General features: G+C 37.3%; 1 protein-coding gene across 2 annotated transcripts in view; it reads right to left on the bottom strand.

Annotated features, from left to right (window-relative positions):
- Positions 1-11,139: 11,139 nt before the first annotated feature.
- SPAG6 (sperm associated antigen 6) overlaps positions 11,140-18,522 on the bottom strand; it is a 73,793-nt gene continuing 66,410 nt past the window's right edge. Inside the window, exon 10 of one of the 2 annotated variants that reach the window (XM_027122100.1) lies at positions 11,140-11,578. In XM_027122100.1, coding sequence (XP_026977901.1) covers positions 11,513-11,578 — 66 coding nt within the window. In that variant the 3' untranslated portion in view covers positions 11,140-11,512. The remainder of the gene's footprint in view (positions 11,579-18,522) is intronic. The other variant, XM_027122099.1, reaches the window with a different exon arrangement.

Here is an 18,522-nt window from a genome sequence, read left to right as displayed (position 1 = left end):
ACACTCAAATTACACCTCAAACGATCTTGGGCGGGGGGAGAGTTAAAGTAGTGGGTAAGGGTAGTCGAGGAACATGGGACCGTTTGGTGGCAAATAATTACATTTACAAAATCTGAGAGCTGAACGCGTGCAATCTCTGAACTGAGTGGCTCCTCCTCCCCTAGGAGTGAGTGAACATCAGCACAGGACCAGCTCTGGCCCTCGAAGGAGGCACGGTACCAGACCCAGCTTGTGCGCCTCGCCGCTTTGCTCAGTCCCACCTCCACCCTCATCTTAACCTCTAGCTCGGTGCGGAGGCCTGGCGTCCACTGCTGTGGTTTCCTCTCAGAACAGCCTCCCCGTGGGTGAGGGTCAGGCTTCAGCACCGTCTCCTCCGCAGTCCAATTCTGACGGTCGGTCGGTCGGAGGCACCCGCTCCTCCCACCAGTCCCAGACTCAGGTGAAAAACCCTGAGGTTCAGCTTGTTCTTGTCTCCTTGGCAATTGCTGGGAGGGTCAGAAGACACGCCCAGAAAAGTGGGGCACTGGAGCCCCACGAGGCAAACTTACACCACAGAGGACAACCTAAGAGGGCAGAGAGCAAGAAGTAGCAAACATATAAACTCCTCTCCCCTTTTCTCCATAGGCAGCTCGTCCCAAGACGTGATGGTTCTGCATGGCTTGACGGGAAGGTGTCCCTGGGGACTGAGCAATCAGCCGTACTTCTCTCGTGAAGCACCGCTTTCCATTTGCTTTCCTTTGCCTTTCCCCTCACCCTTGATGCCCTGGAATTGCACCTTCTAATAAAATCTTAGCGCTTAAACTTGGCCTCAGGCTCTGCTTTCTAGGTAATCCTTTAGCAGCCTTTGGTCTTTCACTCTGTGCTTTACTGAAAATTTCACAGCCACAATAGCAAACAAAATTAAGATTCTTTTTGGCTCTGGCGTACTGTCCTATTAGCCCTGAACTGCTACTTGAAAAAGCAACCAGCTGAAACCAATACTAAGTACATACATTTATATACACATACCTCTTTGTGAGTTAGTAGAGATGAAAAAATTTGTTTTTCCATTTATAAGTTCCTAGTGGTGTTTCCTCTCACGAGTAAGTTCCTAGAGCACAGGCACTTGTATGTTTTGAACATTTGGAAGCTTAAAAAACTTGAGATGCATGTGAGTGCAAACCCAAGAAAATCCTTTTCAATCATGATCATGAAGCTGTCAGTTTGTCGGGGGGTCTGGTTATGTTTTTTGGTTCATTCATAAAGCCATGTTCTATCTTTGCTAAAATCTTATTATTAGGGAAGGATATGTTAAAGCCACTTACAGGAACATCTTCTGTTCCTGAATGCTTTGCAAAACAATTTTTCTTTGCATTACTTTAAATACTGAAGACGAGTAAGTTTGTATTTTTAATGATAACAGCCACTGGCTTTGTGGCCTCCTGTTTATTGCAGGGTTGTCAGACCTTTTTCTTCCCTCCCACTTGGCTTGCCAACCATCTGTAACTTGATCAACAGTAATTTGAGATGAGACTGGCCAGGGTCATATGTTAAATAGGACATTTCCACTTTCTTGACCACAAAATCCTCCCTTTCCTGGCCACTTAAACACTGTTACATAATCTACAAACATGTGGCTCTGATGATGATCTGCTACATATGCTGGCAGAGGTCACACCTGCAAATCTACCTTTCTATTGGCACAATATATTTTTTTATTAGAGACATTTTTATTGCTTATAATATGGTGTACCAGAGCATTTAAAAGTTATTTTTAAAAACATGTTCTGCCTTATCTACATCATCATAATGAATTGATTTTTGCAGAGAAAACTTTGTCATCCTATCATGTGAACAATTTCTAATCTTTACATTTGAAAAATGTTTTATCTGGGGTTAATTTCAATCACAGACAAACACAAAGCCAGGCTGCACACATAATGTATTTAAATAAATTTTCACAGAAAGAAAAAAAATTTTTAAATATCTTAGGTTATAGACATGCGGTATCAGAGGACATCCCATTAAGCAAACGTGAGAGCTTCTCTTTAAATTCTAGCACTTGACTCTTTCCGAATATATGAGGGCAGATAACGTCCTAGGTTTTATATATACAAATAGGTCTTGGCCTTTTCAGAATAGGTCGTAAGCTTTGCTGCAGTTGTCGTTACTCAAACATTTTTAGAATTCTTTAGAGTTCTGAAAGAGACTGAGTCACTTTCTTTTAAATAACATCAGCAGTGATAGCAAATCTTTCTCTTTTGAGAGTGGATTTAATTTTTAGAAATAATCCTGCAGTCATTTGAAACCAGACCAAGCTGAGGAACATTGTTTAGCAGGAGAAAACTGAACACGAAAAAATAATAAGTGAACGGAGTGATACTTTTTAAAAAATTAAACTCTTAGAAAAGGAGAATTAAGGAAAAGATTGAAGCAGAAATTAATGAATGAGAAAACAAAAAACACAATTATTGATCAATTCCAAAAGTAGTTCTTTGGAAAAAAATAAGAAAGTAGAGAACTATCTGGCAAATCTATTTAATTAAAAAAAGAAAATATAAATAAAATTATAAAGGAGAAAGGAGACAACACATATGGAGAAGTCTGAGGGGATTATATGAGAATACTATGTATAGTTAGCTATATGCCATTATATGTTTTTTCCAGGAAAAACATAAATCACCCAAATTTAATCAAGAAGAAGTTAGAAAAACTAAGTAGATCAAAACTAGAGAAGTCAAAAAAGGCTCACCCTAGAGATTTTATAGGCAAATTCTTGGAAATTTTGAAGGACATGTAATTCCCTTTCTGCATGCATAAATATATTAAAATTTAATCCATTTTATGAAGCAAATATAATTATTATAAAACCTATCAACTGTGGTACAAAAAGAATAGCCAAAAAATATGAAGTCACATAAGAAATCAAATGCCAGAATTCCCCCCAGAACTATCAGCAAATTACATTCAATGAAATAAGTAATTTTTAACATGATCAAGTAGCTTTTATCCTAGAAATGCCAAGATATTTTAATAATGGGAAAATAATTGAAATAATAAATCATACATTTAGGCCATATAAGAAAAAACTTTATCTCAATAGATGATAAAAATCTAACACCTACTCCTGATTACAACAACTAAATTTTTTAAAAGACCTCTTAGTAAATATTAAACCAATAGCCAGCATCATATATTTTAATAAGGTTCTATAAAAATAATAATGCTAATGGTAAGACAGCCAAACTGTAAGGAAGAAGAGAAAGTGTATAGTAATTCCTCACCCTCCCATCATCACTCCTTATTCTCCTTCCCAGACATAACCTTCATTAACAGTTTCTTACATGTCCTTCCAGAAATCTTCCATGAACATAAAAGCATATGACCATCCCTTTGAAAAAAACAAATAGATTCTTACTATACGTATTGTTCTGCACTTGATTTTTTTCATTGTATACAATAACTTGGACACCTTCCCATATCAGCACATAGATCTACCAAAAATTTTCATAACTTATTATATGAATATGTGAATTATGTAGCAGTTCACATATTATATGAATGTGCCATAATTTTTCACTCCCCTATTGGGGAACATTTTCTAGTTTTCTGCAATTCTATACAGTTACACTGAGTATCCTTGAGTATAGGATTAATGCCTAGCGATGGAATTGCTGGATCCATTTCTGAATAGATATTTCCAAATTAGCATCTAAAAATTAGTCTGGGTTAATTATAATCCCTCTAAAAATGTTTGCAAAAATATCGAGAATCGTTGAGGGTAGGTGATGAGCACGTGAGAGTTCATTTTACTATTCAACCTACTTTCATGTGTATTTTTAAATTTCCATACTCAATGATATGACAGGAGAGACATTCTCATTAAAATCAGGTATAAAGATGCCCGCTATCAGTACTATCCTTTAAAATTATGCTGAAATAATTCTGACAAGAAACAGAAATAGGTAAAATATTGAAGGCAGAAGAAAAGTTACCTTTATTTGCAGATGATACTTTTGCCTAGAAAACTCAAGACATGATTAAAAAGCTATTATAAAATAACTATTAAAAACCAGTAACTTTTCCAGATCCAGTAATAACCTGTAGGGAAATATGTATTTTTTAAAGATTCTATTAAAATATAAATAATATTGGCAACACCTGGAAGGGATTGCTACAAAAGAAGAGAGAAGAGAAAAAGCATGAAAGCAAAAAGATTTAAATAGATTGAGAAATCTGTTATGCTTCTAGATAAATGTATCTAGTCCTTTGTTTGTGATTTTAACCCAAATTCTAATAAGATTTTTTTTAAGTTGAAAAAAATTAATTTCCGTTTGGAAGAAAAAGCAGGAGAGTAGCCAGAATACTTTTGAAAAGGAAGAATGATAATAGGAGAGTCACTGTACCAGATGTTAATACATGTTATAAAGCCACAATAATTACAATGATTTTGAACTACTGAGAAAAGCTTGACAAATAGATTAATAGTTCAGAAAAAGCCCTGAAAGAAAATTTATATGCCAATAAATGAAGCTTCACCAACGAGGAGGACATAGATTATTCAAAACTGGCCAGTAATTTAGTCGATTAGATGCTCACTTCATACAATTTACTGAAATACATCGCAGATGGATCAAAGGGACAAATGTAAAAACGAAACTGTGAAAGAACTAAAAGAAAATATGAGTCCCTTAAATAAGGGATTTTGAGTGGGGAAAAAACTACGAAATACAAGATATATAGATGTATCTGCATAAGCATTTAGACCATCTGTATGTCAAAAATTACAAACAATATTAAATTAAAAGTCAAGAAGTAGAAAGATATTTGCCGTAAGAGTTAGTATTTGCAACAAGGTCCTTAAAAGCCTTTTCAAAGAAGAAATCCCAACACCTTTTGGGTCAAAACAGCATCACTGTATTATGGGTTATGTCTTATGAGTTCAGAGGGAACCACTTTGAAGAAGAGAGTTCATTCGGAAGAATCATTTGTCCCAGTTTTAGAATGCAAGGTTTTTGCTTTTGGTATGTTTTGTTTGTTTCCACCTCATTTCATGTGTACAAAGTGATATTATTTGGATTACAAATGCTTTTTTTTCCATTTTCTTTTTCAAAAGCACCCCTAGAATATTGTGCTTTCCTCTCTCCTCTGAAGGGGTTCACTCATTGCAAACGCAGGGGTAGCTACTCTTACTATCCCCATTTTCCAGATTAGGAAAGATGTATCTTTGTGGCTTTAAGTACAAATAGGCAGCAAACTGAAATATCGACATAAACAAGTCATTAGAGGAGAAGCGACACCGAGTGAACACGATTTAGAGAAAGAGAGGCAGTTGTTAAAAGTACCTGCCGATCCTCAAATGCGTGTGCTCAACCAGGAAGGATTCTTACATCCTGCCCCATCTTCGGCTGTCACAGACCACGCCCAAGGGATACAACCTAGCTTTCTGCAGTGCCTGAATGAGGACAGGTCACAGAGGCCCCGCTGGAGAGAGGAGGCTGTGAGGAAGTTCACAGATGCCTGCACTTGTGCTAACACCTTCTGGGGGCTCAAAACAGAGACTGTTTTGAGCATGTACCGACTTCACAATATGCATGAATTGTCTCATGTAACCATTACCAAACAACCTCAGGACTTAGGTACTTTTACAGTCTCTATTTTCCACATTAGGAAACTGAGGCACGGAAAACGTTAAGCAGCTCGCTGAAGCTCACACAGCAAGGGAGTGGTCGAAACTGTATTTGAGCCAGGCAGCTGGGGCTGGAGCCCAAACCCCTTGGCCACAAGTAACCATGTATAAAGCCCTTTCATCCACAGGAGCACATCTGTCCTCCCTCACAACTTTGTAAGGAGGTCAGGAAATATTCTCCCTGATTTACAGCAAGGCAGTGGGAAGCCAGAAATGCGTTACTGGAATTAGTCATCTTTTTTTTAATATATATATACTCTGAAGAAAGAGCATGGATGGACATGTGATAAGGAATGACTGGAGGGAAAACAAAGACTTAGCAAGGCTTGGATCAGAGAAAGAAGTGCCCTAAACTTTAAGTAGATTAAACACAACGGAGGGGAAGGGAGCTGGGGAACAGGCAAGGGGAGGTTATCCTAGCATGGGGAGAATGAAAATCACTCTAGCTCACCAGCCATCAGGTCTGTCATGATGCTGGATGATAAACAGTGAAAGAAATCACACCCACAGCATTCTCATCATGTTGAACTCGTTTACCTTCCTGAAATACTAGCTCTACTCTATGTCACTATTTGTCCAAGAATACTGTTGTTAATTCATGTCCCTGTTTACTTACCTGGCCCTCGTTAGTTAACAAGACTAGAAGTTATGTCTAAACAGCCAAAATGAAGGTCCATTGCACAATAGGATTTTCACGTAGTTTTAAAATACAATCATGGTAATAAAGTTTATGCAAATACTTTTAGAATTTGCTCTCATAGAACTAAAACAGTATTAGTTAACCTCTGAACTTGTTGCTTGTTCTTTGATCACCTTATTTATTTCCCAGTGTTGTGAACACAAAGGAACTTCACAAGAAACTCTCATGTTCTGATAAACTTACATCTATAAAATGATCCATGTTAATTAAATGCACCGGAACTAACTCTATTTAAAAGTAGGAAAATAAAGAATCCTTTTACTATAAGACTGTTGCCCCACTCATTTATCTGTTTTTGTTCATCTCAAATGATAGGTATCAGAAAATATATACTCTATACTCATTTCAAAATGTTCCTAAAATTGATACGTGTCATCAACTACAAAGGGAATTCTTTAACCTATTGTAAATTACAGCATTAACCTCAAGTTGCATGTAATATCAGTATAAGATTTATCGTAAGAACATTGTCTAAGTACAAACGTTTTCATAAATAAATTTCTATCTAAATCCTCTCTCAAAAGTGAGTAAATTTCATGTAATAAGTCCTTCCTAACTTCCTTTTCCTGCTCCAAACCCACATTCTTTCGTTCTATAACTCTTGGCCATCAAAATCCTTCAGTGAGCTGTAGCCACCAAACAGGTTTCCAGGATTTGATCTCAAATAGTGTTTAAAAATGGGGGGATTGTTCAAACTGAAATATTTGGCTATGCCTCAGGGGAAAAAAATAAAAGGCACTCTTAATCCATGGTTCTGACAGCACTGTTCTGATTTTTTTTTTAATTGCTGGTGCTGGCATGAATGAAATATAGAATGATTCATCCAATGAGAATTTTGAATGCTGGTAGAAAACTGTACAGAAAATCCAGGTGAGTTGAAGGAGAAAGAGATCAGGGACTTGTGAGGAAAATGCAATCAGAAAACAAAAAGAGAGGTTCTATGAACGCAGGCAAACAAACACAGCAGGTTTGAACTCTAATATTTAAAGCCTGCTAAAGGCCAGTGACAGATGACACCAGGATGGGAGAAGAGCCAAGGGTGAGAAGTTTCTAAGCTGACTGTTAAATAGATGTAACTCACTGATGAGAGTGCCCATGTGGGATTTTAATTACTCAGACATCTGTTTAGCGAAGTGTATAGTAAATAGGGATCAAATACAGAGATCAAATTATGTGGGGAAGAGAGTGGAGATGACATTCATGACTCAGAAAGGAGAGCTATCAGTCAGGGGAAAATCAATCCCGGCTTTACATCTCACCAACAGAGAAGCAATTATTTTAGATGTGGGGCTGGTTAGCATCCTAGGTCATGAATTTAATTAAATAACCCTCGAGTGGCAGAAAACAGAACAAACCACTGTATTTAACTGTCAGTAAGACATGCTGCAAATCAATGGCCAAATTCCTCCTCTTCTCCTTCCCTCCTTACAGCTGTCAGTGACAAACAAGGTAAAACAAGCTAATAGTTGATGTAACAACATGGATGGACTTGGAGGGCATTATGCTATGTGAAATAAGTCAGACAGAGAAAGACAAATACTGTATGATATCACTTATATGTGGAATATTAAAAAAAAATAAAGAAATAAATACAACAAAACAGAAACAGACTCATAGATATAGTGGTTACCAGTGGGAAGAGGGAAGGGAGGAGGGGCAAGTTAGGGGTAGGGAATTTAGAAGCACAAATTACCATGTATACAACAAATAAGCTACAAGGATATATTGTACAGTCAGGGAAGATAGCCAATATTTTATAACAACTTTAAATGGAGTATAATCTATAAAATTATTGAATCTCTATGTTGTACACCTGAAACTAATATAACACTGTAAATCAACTATACAATTAAAAAAATAATTAAAATAAAAGCCAGTTTAAACCTAGAAAAAGTCCAAAGTGCCTTAACCAATGGGTAAATGTAATAGTTACAATTAAGACTGTCATTTGATCCTTTTAATCTCCGAAACAGACGAGCTACAAACCGGTATTTTCTATACAGTGAATTTTGTGGCAAAATAAGCCACAGTATACACAAGCCTCAACATTTGCTAGCACCTTACTTAAAGTTAGATGATTTGAAAACACAACAGACAAATCCTTCATGCTTTCAAGGTCAGTTTCTAAATTTGACATCTTAGATTGGAGATGGCCTTACCCAGGAATTTAAGGTCAGGGTTTATGAATTTAAGGAAAGGGCTGGAGATCTAAAAACACAACAGACAAATCCTTCATTCTTTCAAGGTTAGTTTCTAAACTTGACATCTTGGATTGGAGATGGCCTCACCCAGGAATTTAAGGTCAGGGTTTATGTTAAGCAGGACCTCAAATCAAGTTCAGAAACTAGCAAATCTTTAATCCTGTCTTTAAGGGGATAGTTTGAGAGAAAAGGTTAGAAAAACAGGTCAACCTCCTGTAACTATGAGGTTGTCATTTGTTTTTACATACTGAATGAAATATGCCTGTTTGGTGTTCAGTGTCTTGTGCCTATTTTACTCCCTGTGTCTGGGCAAATGTGTTTATATTAGAAAACTCCATGAGGGCAGGAAATTTAGCTTTTCTTTATAATAAATCATCTGGAATAAACTCTACTGATCTAAGAGTATGGGGCCTGGTGTGCCCAACTGCCGGCCAAAATGTGTAATCTGTCACTGGCTGTCAGATTGCCCATAAATCACATATTGGTTTGCACAGAAGAGTTTACAAAATTGTTACATGCATCATTGCAAGTTATCTTCATAGGCACCTTATGAGTCTGCTGAGCAAGTATTATCACCTTTACTATTTAACAGACATGATCAGAACCCAAACTTTCACCATCTCCTTTCAGGTACCACTGATACACAACAGGTGAACTGAATGAATAATAATAAGGTTCAACCAATAATAAGATTCAACCATTCTATTCCTGAAATGATAAAAATAAACTGTTGTTCATGTAAACTAAATGAGATATCCTAATGATAGTTGAATTTTAAATAAACTGCAGGGGGTGGGGAGGGGAAACAGAGGATTGGAATTGACAAAATTCAAACCAGGAGTGAAAATAACAAAGAATACCATCAGTGAGAGACACTATTTTTCCTCTAGCACAAATAGAAAATATTTTTTTAAAAGTCTCATAATAGACTTTGCAAAGAATAAAGAAAGCTTCATTTTGCTTTAAGTGTTTTATGTCAAGAAACATTGCATAGCATATATTTTCCAAATTGCATATGAACAACTTAAAGCACCCATTCAAATTCCACTAAATATTTTTATTTTTCTTAGCTTAAAACTATTTGATAAGTATGAAATGATTTAAGAAGTGAAAAATTTCAAATACAACATACAATAGCAAGAAATACATAATAGGAAATTCACCATTCCCATAACATTTGAGGAGGTCTTAGAGCAGATGGACTAATTTCTGTCATTATTAATGAAGAAAGATGGAAACCACCTTTATTTTCTCAGTTTGTTAAAAGGTTCATAAGAGAAGCTGGGAAGGCAGGAAGGAGAGAAAGGGAAGCTACAAAACTGAGGATAAAGATTACATTTTCTTATGCAATGGATCTAAGAGATTACTGCAAGGAAGCAAAATAGGCCCTTTTCCAAAAAAACTGCAGGCAATTCTAGACTGATACAAGGCAAAAAGAAATGGGGTAATCTTGGGTATGATGAAATTTAAAAATATACAACAAAGCTATGGACTGTTAGGAAATGATGACAGAGATGAATCCAGAAAATACCAAAAATAAATGGGCAGGTTTCTTTTTAGAGGGGAAAAAAAAAGAGTCTGAGAAGGAAACCTGAAGGCCAACCAGACTGGAAACAGTGTGTCCAAGGGGCTCTCTGGTTACCATTTACTTCCTCTCCAGGCCTCCAGGGGAGATCACTGTAAAGAATGTCCTTTAGATTAAAAAAAAGACACAGCTGCCAACTAAACAAGACTCCTGAGTCTAATCACATATTCCCCAAGGTCAGAAACACTACATAGGAAAAATGAAAAGGACAGTTCTAGTGCTGTTTTTATTGAAAATTTTTATCACAACTCCCTCTTACCCTCCTTTCAGCTCCGTTTGTGAAAATGTAAATTCTGAGTCGGACAGCATTCTTTTCAAATTTTTCCTTAAATACCTGAAAATCTGACTTTTGAAACCTGGGAATGTGAAGCTAGGACAAGGGAACGCTGAGGACCCATTTTATTTGTTTGCTTCCTTGCTTATTCATGAGCAGGGCTAGACTAAGAAGAAACCTTTCAATGAAAATGGAAAGCATGCCTGCAATAGTATAGTGCTTAATATTGACTTCTACCCCGTCCAGCCCCAGGAAAGGTAAGGAACAGTTTAGGTAGGGTAAGAAGAGGTTTAGGAAGCTTAGGATGAAGAGGAGACTTCCTAAATTTTAGGAAAACCTGGCAGGTTAGCGATAGATTCCATGTGTTCGGCTAACACATTTGTGTAACCAGCATCAGTAGGTCTTTCAAATGCCCTGTACTTCGTCATCAGTGTCCTCTTTCAGCTAGTACTTCCCTTGGATATCCTGCTGTGGAATTTGCAAGGCCAGCCTTCCTTGCCTGTGAGGAATTGGCAAAATAATTAAGAGGTGTTTTTTCTTTGCGGTACGCGGGCCTCTCACTGTTGTGGCCTCTCCCATTGCGGAGCACAGGCTCCGGATGCGCAGGCTCAGTGGCCATGGCTCACGGGCCCAGCCACTCCGCGGCATGTGGGATCTTCCCGGACCGGGGCACGAACCCGTGTCCCCTGCATCGACAGGCGGACCCTCAACCACTGTGCCACCAGGGAAGCCCATAATTAAGAGTTTTTGAACACCATCTTTCATCTGTATCTAGTTGGAAGGGTGTGTGTGTGTGTGTGTGTGTGTGTGGTCTTTAATGGAACAATAACTAATGCCTTAGATCCTTTAATGTCTTAAAAATTTACCTTTAGAGCATATCCTATGCAAATGACCATGAAGAGTTCCTCATACATTCAAGCCACTAATTTTTAAAGTATTCCATAAATTTAGAAAATATCCAAAGGTTTTTCACAGTGAATAAATCTAGAATGCATTTAGTTCAAATATTTAGAAAGAGCTTTAACAACTGTCATTCATAATTACTCTGCTGTGAGTTCAAGTATAAAAATGTAACTTTTCTCAGTTAGTAAATGGTTGATAGCTGTCCACTCTCTGCAGAAGTATATCTGAATATCCAGGGGAATAATACCTGAAAAAGAAAATTTTCTATTAGATCTTTGTGAAAAGATTCGGCACAGTAGGCAAAAAAGATTTAATATAAGATATTTATCTGAAATAATTCTCTGAGTGAAACCTCTAATACACTGACCAGTTATGCTCCAGGAATGCTTTGTGCATGAGCGTAGAGATGATCAAGGAAGAGAACGACAGCTCACAAGACTGCCAGATAAACAGCAAACATTTAAGGGATATCAATGCAATGGCAAAGGTGTACTTTCAAAGCCAGGAACTTGGATCCAGTAACGGTATTTTATCACAGAGACTCTGTTTTCATTATGTCAAGTGACTGATGTTGCTTTCATGATTGTAGCTAATAGGATTTTTTTGTAAGTTAGACAACACAGTCTATCATTACTAATCAACTTCCGCATTCTTACTACCCTACAGACTACTCTCAACGTATGTTTTTTTTTAATTAATTAATTTATTTATTTTTGGCTGCGTTGGGTCTTCGTTGCTGCACGCGAACTTTCTCTAGTTGCGGCGAGCGGAGGCTACTCTTCATTTCGGTTCACGGGTTTCTCATTGTGGAGGCTTCTCTTGTTGCGGAGCACGGGCTCTAGGTGCACGGGCTTCAGCAGTTGTGGCACAAGGGCTCAGTAGTTGTGGTTTGCGGGCTCAGTAGTTGTGGCACGTGGGCTTAGTTGCTCTGCGGCATGTGGGATCTTCCTGGACCAGAGCTCAAACCCATGTCCCCTGCATTGGCAGGCGGATTCTCAACCACTGTGCCACCAGGGAAGCCCTCAACATATGTTTTAATCAGATCTGGCTACCCATAAAAACAAAAATTTCTGGGAGTATAATTCACATTAAATAGCTATTTAATAAATAGTTTACAAATACTTCATCATACTAACCTAGGAAATAAATCCTTTTCGTTGGTTTTGGGCATCTATAGTACTATAAATTTACATGTATAAATTTATCATTTTATAAAATATATAGTATAAAAGTATTATATATATTGATTAATGCATTGTGAGATGCTTCACATACCATGAAAAGAATTTATATGCATATAAAAGTATGTCAAATAAAATTTGTCAGACATTCTAGAATATGCTAAATGGATAAAAATCTAGTAAGTATAATTTAAAATTTTCTAAAACATTCAAAGTAATTAAACCTCCTAAGGTGTTTTCTCCAAATAAAACCTAATATTCAAGACTTGCTTTATCCTTTGTTAATAAGCTTTACTTATCCTCAGATGCTTGACTTAAAAACTCATAATTTATATTACATTAATTTCTTCCACAATTTGTCAAGTTAACATGGATAAAACTGTGTTTTCTCAACAGTGTGCTTATAGGCAGTCATAGATAAACAGATACATGCATACATAAAGAGCTACCTTAAAGAATGTATCTCCACCAAAGGCCTCCTACCCTTGAAAAAAATTGTCCCTCAACAGTGAGTCTCTTCAAAGTATTCCTAAACCAAGGAAGTTACAACTGTTTCTCTCTGAGTCAGTCACAAATTTTAAGCAGGCCTCACCTCCCTGGGTCTTATAAATGTGTTAGACATGAGATAGGTACTTTTTTTAGAAATGGGAGAAAGTGGATTTAGAAAAAACCAAAACTTTAAAAATTGTGCTGTTTCATATGGTAGCCACTAGCTACATGTAGTTCTCGAGCCCTAGAAACATGACTGAGGAACTGAATTTGTATATTTAAGTTTAATTAAAAATATTAATAACTGATATTCAATTAGTTATTAGAAAAATTTTAGGTGTGCTTGGAACAACTTGTGAATCTACTTTTTCAACCGTAAACTTTATATAATCTAAATACAGATCATGTATTTCCAATGAAATTTAATATCTGAATTGAGATGCACTAGAAGTGATAAAATACCCACCAGATTTCAAGAACTTAGTACAAAAAATGTAAAATAGCTGATTGATAATTTTTATACTGATTACAAATTGAAATTATAAAGCTTAGATATATTGGGCTAACAAAAATATATCATTAATATTTATTTACCCTGTTTCATTTTACTTTTTAAAATGTGGCTACTAGAAAATTTTAAATGACATATGTGGCTAATATTATATTTCTGTTGGACAGTATTGCTTTAAAATAAAGGTCCCCAATAAATAAATTAGGACCTACCTATAATTCTTGAGGTTTTACCTGGCTAATTGCCAAGCTAATTGCCACTGTATACCTGTCTCTCCAGGGACCTCAGCGATGCCACATCTCCAGGATTCCCCACGGGGAAGGAAATGTGCTCAGGACTTATACTTCTCACCCTCTCAGCAGGGTGTACATTTATCACTACCTAACTTCTCATAAATGCATACAGACCACGTATGTATCTCAGTGTATGGACCCATAAATAAGTACATCAAGTTACCCATTGACTGTCAGAAATCTCATTCCAGCTAGAATCTGTCTGATGCTAAGGAATTCTTTTGGTTTTTTTTTTTTTGGTCTATTTTTATTTAAGGAAACTTCATACTGTTTTCCATAGTGGCTCCACCAATTTACATCCCCACCAACAGTACACGAGGGTTCCCTTTTCTCTACACCCACTCTAGCATACGTTATCTGTAGACTTTTTTTTTTTTGATTCTTTGTACATTTGTTTGTCTTCAGAATGTACTCCAAAAATGGAGTTATATTTAAAATATTGTGTTCTTAAGTCACTTAAGATAATTACTTTTACAAACAATAAGAAAATAGTAAAATTGGCTTCTGTTTCTAAATTCTTAGGAATTGCTGGGATTTTTTTTCTATTTGATTTATTTTTAATATTTTTAAAATTTAATTTTATTTAATTTTATTTATTTATTTATTTTTGCGGTACGCAGGCCTCTCACTGTTGTGGCCTCTCCTGTTGCGGAGCACAGGCTCCGGACGTGCAAGCTCAGCAGCCATGGCTCATGGGCCTAGCTGCTCTGCGGCACGTGGGATCTTCCTGGGCCGGGGCACGAACCTGTGTCCCCTGCATCGGCAGGCATCGGCAGGCGGACTCTCAACCACTGCGCCACCAGGGAAGCCTTAATTTTATTTTTTTATACAGCAGGTTCTTATTAGTCATCAATTTAAAACACATCAGTGTATACATGTCAATCCCAATCGCCCAATTCATCACACCACCACCACCACCCTCCCGCCGCTTTCCCCGCTTGGTGTCCACACGTTTGTTCTCTACATCTATGTCTCAATTTCTGCCCTGCAAACCGGTTTACCTGTACCATTATTCTAGGTTCCACATATATGCATTAATATACGATAGTTGTTTTTCTCCTTCTAACTTAACTTCACTCTGTATGATAGTCTCTAGATCCATCCACGTCTCAACAAATGACGCAATTTCGTTCCTTTTTATGGCTGAGTAATAGTTCATTGTGTATATATACCACTTCTTCTTTATCCATTCATCTGTCGATGGGCATTTAGGTTGCTTCCATGACCTGCTTATTGTAAATAGTGCTGCAGTGAACGCTGGGGTGCATGTGTCTTTTTGAATTATGGTTTTCTCTGGGTATATGCCCAGTAGTGGGATTGCTGGATCATATGGTAATTCTATTTTTAGTTTTTTAAGGAACCTCCATACTGTTCTCCATAGTGGCTGTATCAATTTACATTCCCACCAATTCTTCAAGAGGGTTCCCTTTTCTCCACACCCTCTCCAGCATTTCTTGTTTGTAGATTATCTGATGATGCCCATTCTAACTGGTGTGAGGTGATACCTCATTGTAGTTTTGATTTGCATTTCTCTAATAATTAGTTATGCTGAGCAGTTTTTCATGTGCTTCTTGGCCATCTGTATGTCTTCTTTGGAGAAATGTCTATTTAGGTCTTCTGCCCATTTTTGGATTGGGTTGTTTGGTTTTTTAATATTGAGTTACATGAGCTGTTTATGTATTTTGGAGATTAATCCTTTGTCCATTGATTCATTTGCAAATATTTTCTCCCATTCTGAGGGTTGTCTTTTCATCTTGTTTATGGTATCCTTTGCTGTGCAAAAGCTTTGAAGTTTCATTAGGTCCCATTTGCTTATTTTTGTTTTTATTTCCATGAATCTAGCAGGTGGATCAAAAAAGGTCTTGCTGTGATTTATGTCAAAGAGTGTTCTTCCTATGTTTTCCTCTAAGAGTTTTATAGTGTCCGGTATTACATTTAGGTCTCAAATCCATTTTGAGTTTATTTTTGTTTATGGTGTTAGGGAGTGTTCTAATTTCATTCTGTTACATGTAGCTGTCCAGTTTTCCCAGCACCACTTACTGAAGAGACTGTCTTTTCTCCAGTGTATATCCTTGCCTCCTTCGTCATAGATTAGTTGACCATAGGTGCGTGGGTTTATCTCTGGGCTTTCTATCTTGTTCCATTGATCTGTTTCTGTTTTTGTGCCAGTGCCATATTGTCTTGATTACTGTAGCTTTATAGTATAGTCTGAAGTCAGGGAGTCTGATTCCTCCAGCTCTGTTGTTTCTCCTCAAGACTGCTTTGGTTATTTGGGGTCTTTTGTGTCTCCATACAAATTTTAAGATTTTTTTCTTCTAGTTCCGTAAAAAATGCCATTGGTAATTTGATAGGGATTGCACAGAATCTGTAGATTGCTGTGGGTAGTATAGCCATTTTCACAATATTGATTCTTCCAATCCAAGAACATGGTATATCTCTCCATCTGTTTGTATCATCTTTAATTTCTTTCATCAGTGACTTATAGTTTTCTGCATACAGGTCTTTTGTCTCCCTAGGTAGGTTTATTCCTAGGTATTTTATTCTTTTTGTTGCAATGGTAAATGGGAGTGTTTCCTTAATTTCTCTTTCAGATTTTTCATCATTAGTATATAGGAATGCAAGAGATTTCTGTGCATTAATTTTGCATCCTGAAACTTTACCAAATTCATTGATTAGCTCTAGTAGCTTTCTGGTGGCATCTTTAGGATTCTCTATGTATAGTATCATGTCATCTGCAAACAGTGACAGTTTTACTTCTTCTTTTCCAATTTGTATTCCTCTTATTTCTTTTTCTTCTCTGATTTCCGTGGCTAGGACTTCCAAAACTATGTTGAATAACAGTCGTGAGAGTTGACATCCTTGTCTCATTCCTGATCTTAGAGGAAATGCTTTCATTTTTTCACCACTGAGAATGATGTTTGTGGTGGGTTTGTCATATATGGCCTTTATTATGTTGAGGTAGGTTCCCTCTATGCCCAGTTTCTGGAGAGTTTTTATCATAAATGGGTGTTGAATTTTGTCAAAAGCTTTTTCTGCATCTATTGAGATGATCATGTGGTTTTTTGTTTTCGGTTTTTTTTTTTTTTTGCGGTACGCCGGCCTCTCACTGTTGCAGCCTCTCCCGTTGCGAAGCGCAGGCTCTGGACGCGCAGGCTCAGCGGCCATGGCTCATGGGCCCAGCCGCTCCGCGGCATGTGGGATCTTCCCGGACCGGGGCACAAACCCGTGTCCCCTGCATCGGAAGGCGGACTCTCAACCACTGCGCCACCAGGGAAGCCCCGATCATTGGTTTTTATTCTTCAATTTGTCAATATGGTGTATCACATTGATTGATTTGCATACATTGAAGAATGCTTGCATCCCTGGGATAAATCCCACTTGATCATGGTGTATGATACTTTTAATGTGTTGTTGGATTCTGTTTGCTAGTATTTTGTTGAGGATTTTTGCATCTATATTCATCAGTGATATTGGTCTGTAATTTTCTTTTTTTGTAGTATCTTTGTCTGGTTTTGGTATCAGGGTCATGGTGGCCTCATATAGAATGAGTTTGGGAGTGTTCCTTCCTCTGCAATTTTTTGGAAGAGTTTGAGAAGGATGGGTGTTAGCTCTTCTCTGAATGTTTGATAGAATTCACCTGTGAAACCATCTGGTCCTGGACTTTGTTTGTGGGAAAATTATTTATTTATTTATTTATTTATTTGCGGTACACGGGCCTCTCTCTGTCGCAGCCTCTCCCGTTGCGGAGCACAGGCTCCGGATGCGCAGGCTCAGTGGCCATGGCTCACGGGCCCAGCCGCTTGGCGGCATGTGGGATTCTCCCAGACCAGGGCATGTACCTGTGTCCCCTGCATTGGCAGGCGGACTCTCAACCACTGCGCCACCAGGGAAGCACTGTTGGAAGATTTTTAATCACAGTTTCAATTTCATTACTTGTGATTGGTCTGTTCACATTTTCTATTTCTTCCTGGTTCAGTCTTGGAAGGTTATACCTTTCTAAGAATTTGTCCATTTCTTCCAGGTTGTCCATTTTATTGGCATAGAGTTGCTTGCCATAGTCTCTTAGGATGCTTTATATTTCCGCAGTGTCTGTTGTAACTTCTCCTTTTTCACTTCCAATTTTATTGATTTCAGTCCTCTCCCTCTTTTTCTTGGTGAGTATGGCTAATGGTTTATCAATTTTGTTTATCTTCTCAAAGAACCAGCTTTTAGTTTTATTGATCTTTGCTATCTTTTTCTTTGTTTCTATTTCATTTATTTCTGCTCTGATCTTTATGATTTCTTTCCTTCTGCTAACTTTGGGGTTTTTTTGTTCTTCTTTCTCTAATTGCTTTAGGTGTAAGGTTAGATTGTTTATTTGAGAGTTTTCTTGTTTCTTGAGGTAGGCTTGTATAGCTATAATCTTCCTTCTTAGAACTGCTTTTGCTGCATCCCATGGGTTTGGGATCATCATGTTGTCATAGTCATTTGTCTCTAGGTATTTTTTGATTTCCTCTTTGATTTCTTCAGTGATCTCTTGGTTATTTAGTAATATATTGTTTAGCCTCCATGTGTTTGTGTTTTTTACGTTTTTTTCCCTGTAATGCATTTCTAATCTCATAGAGTTGTGGTCAGAAAAGACGCTTGATATGATTTCAATTTTCTTAAATTTACTGAGGCTTGATTTGTGACCCAAGATGTGATCTATCGTGGAGAATGTTCCGTGCGCACTTGAGAA

This window comes from Aethalodelphis obliquidens, unplaced genomic scaffold (assembly GCF_003676395.1).
Source record: "Aethalodelphis obliquidens isolate GAN/ISIS:26980383/991018 unplaced genomic scaffold, ASM367639v1 scaffold23, whole genome shotgun sequence".
Taxonomy (NCBI): Eukaryota; Metazoa; Chordata; class Mammalia; order Artiodactyla; family Delphinidae; genus Aethalodelphis; species Aethalodelphis obliquidens.
The sequence above is the reverse complement of the archived record's forward strand: the minus strand, read 5'-3'. Positions and strand labels throughout refer to the sequence as shown.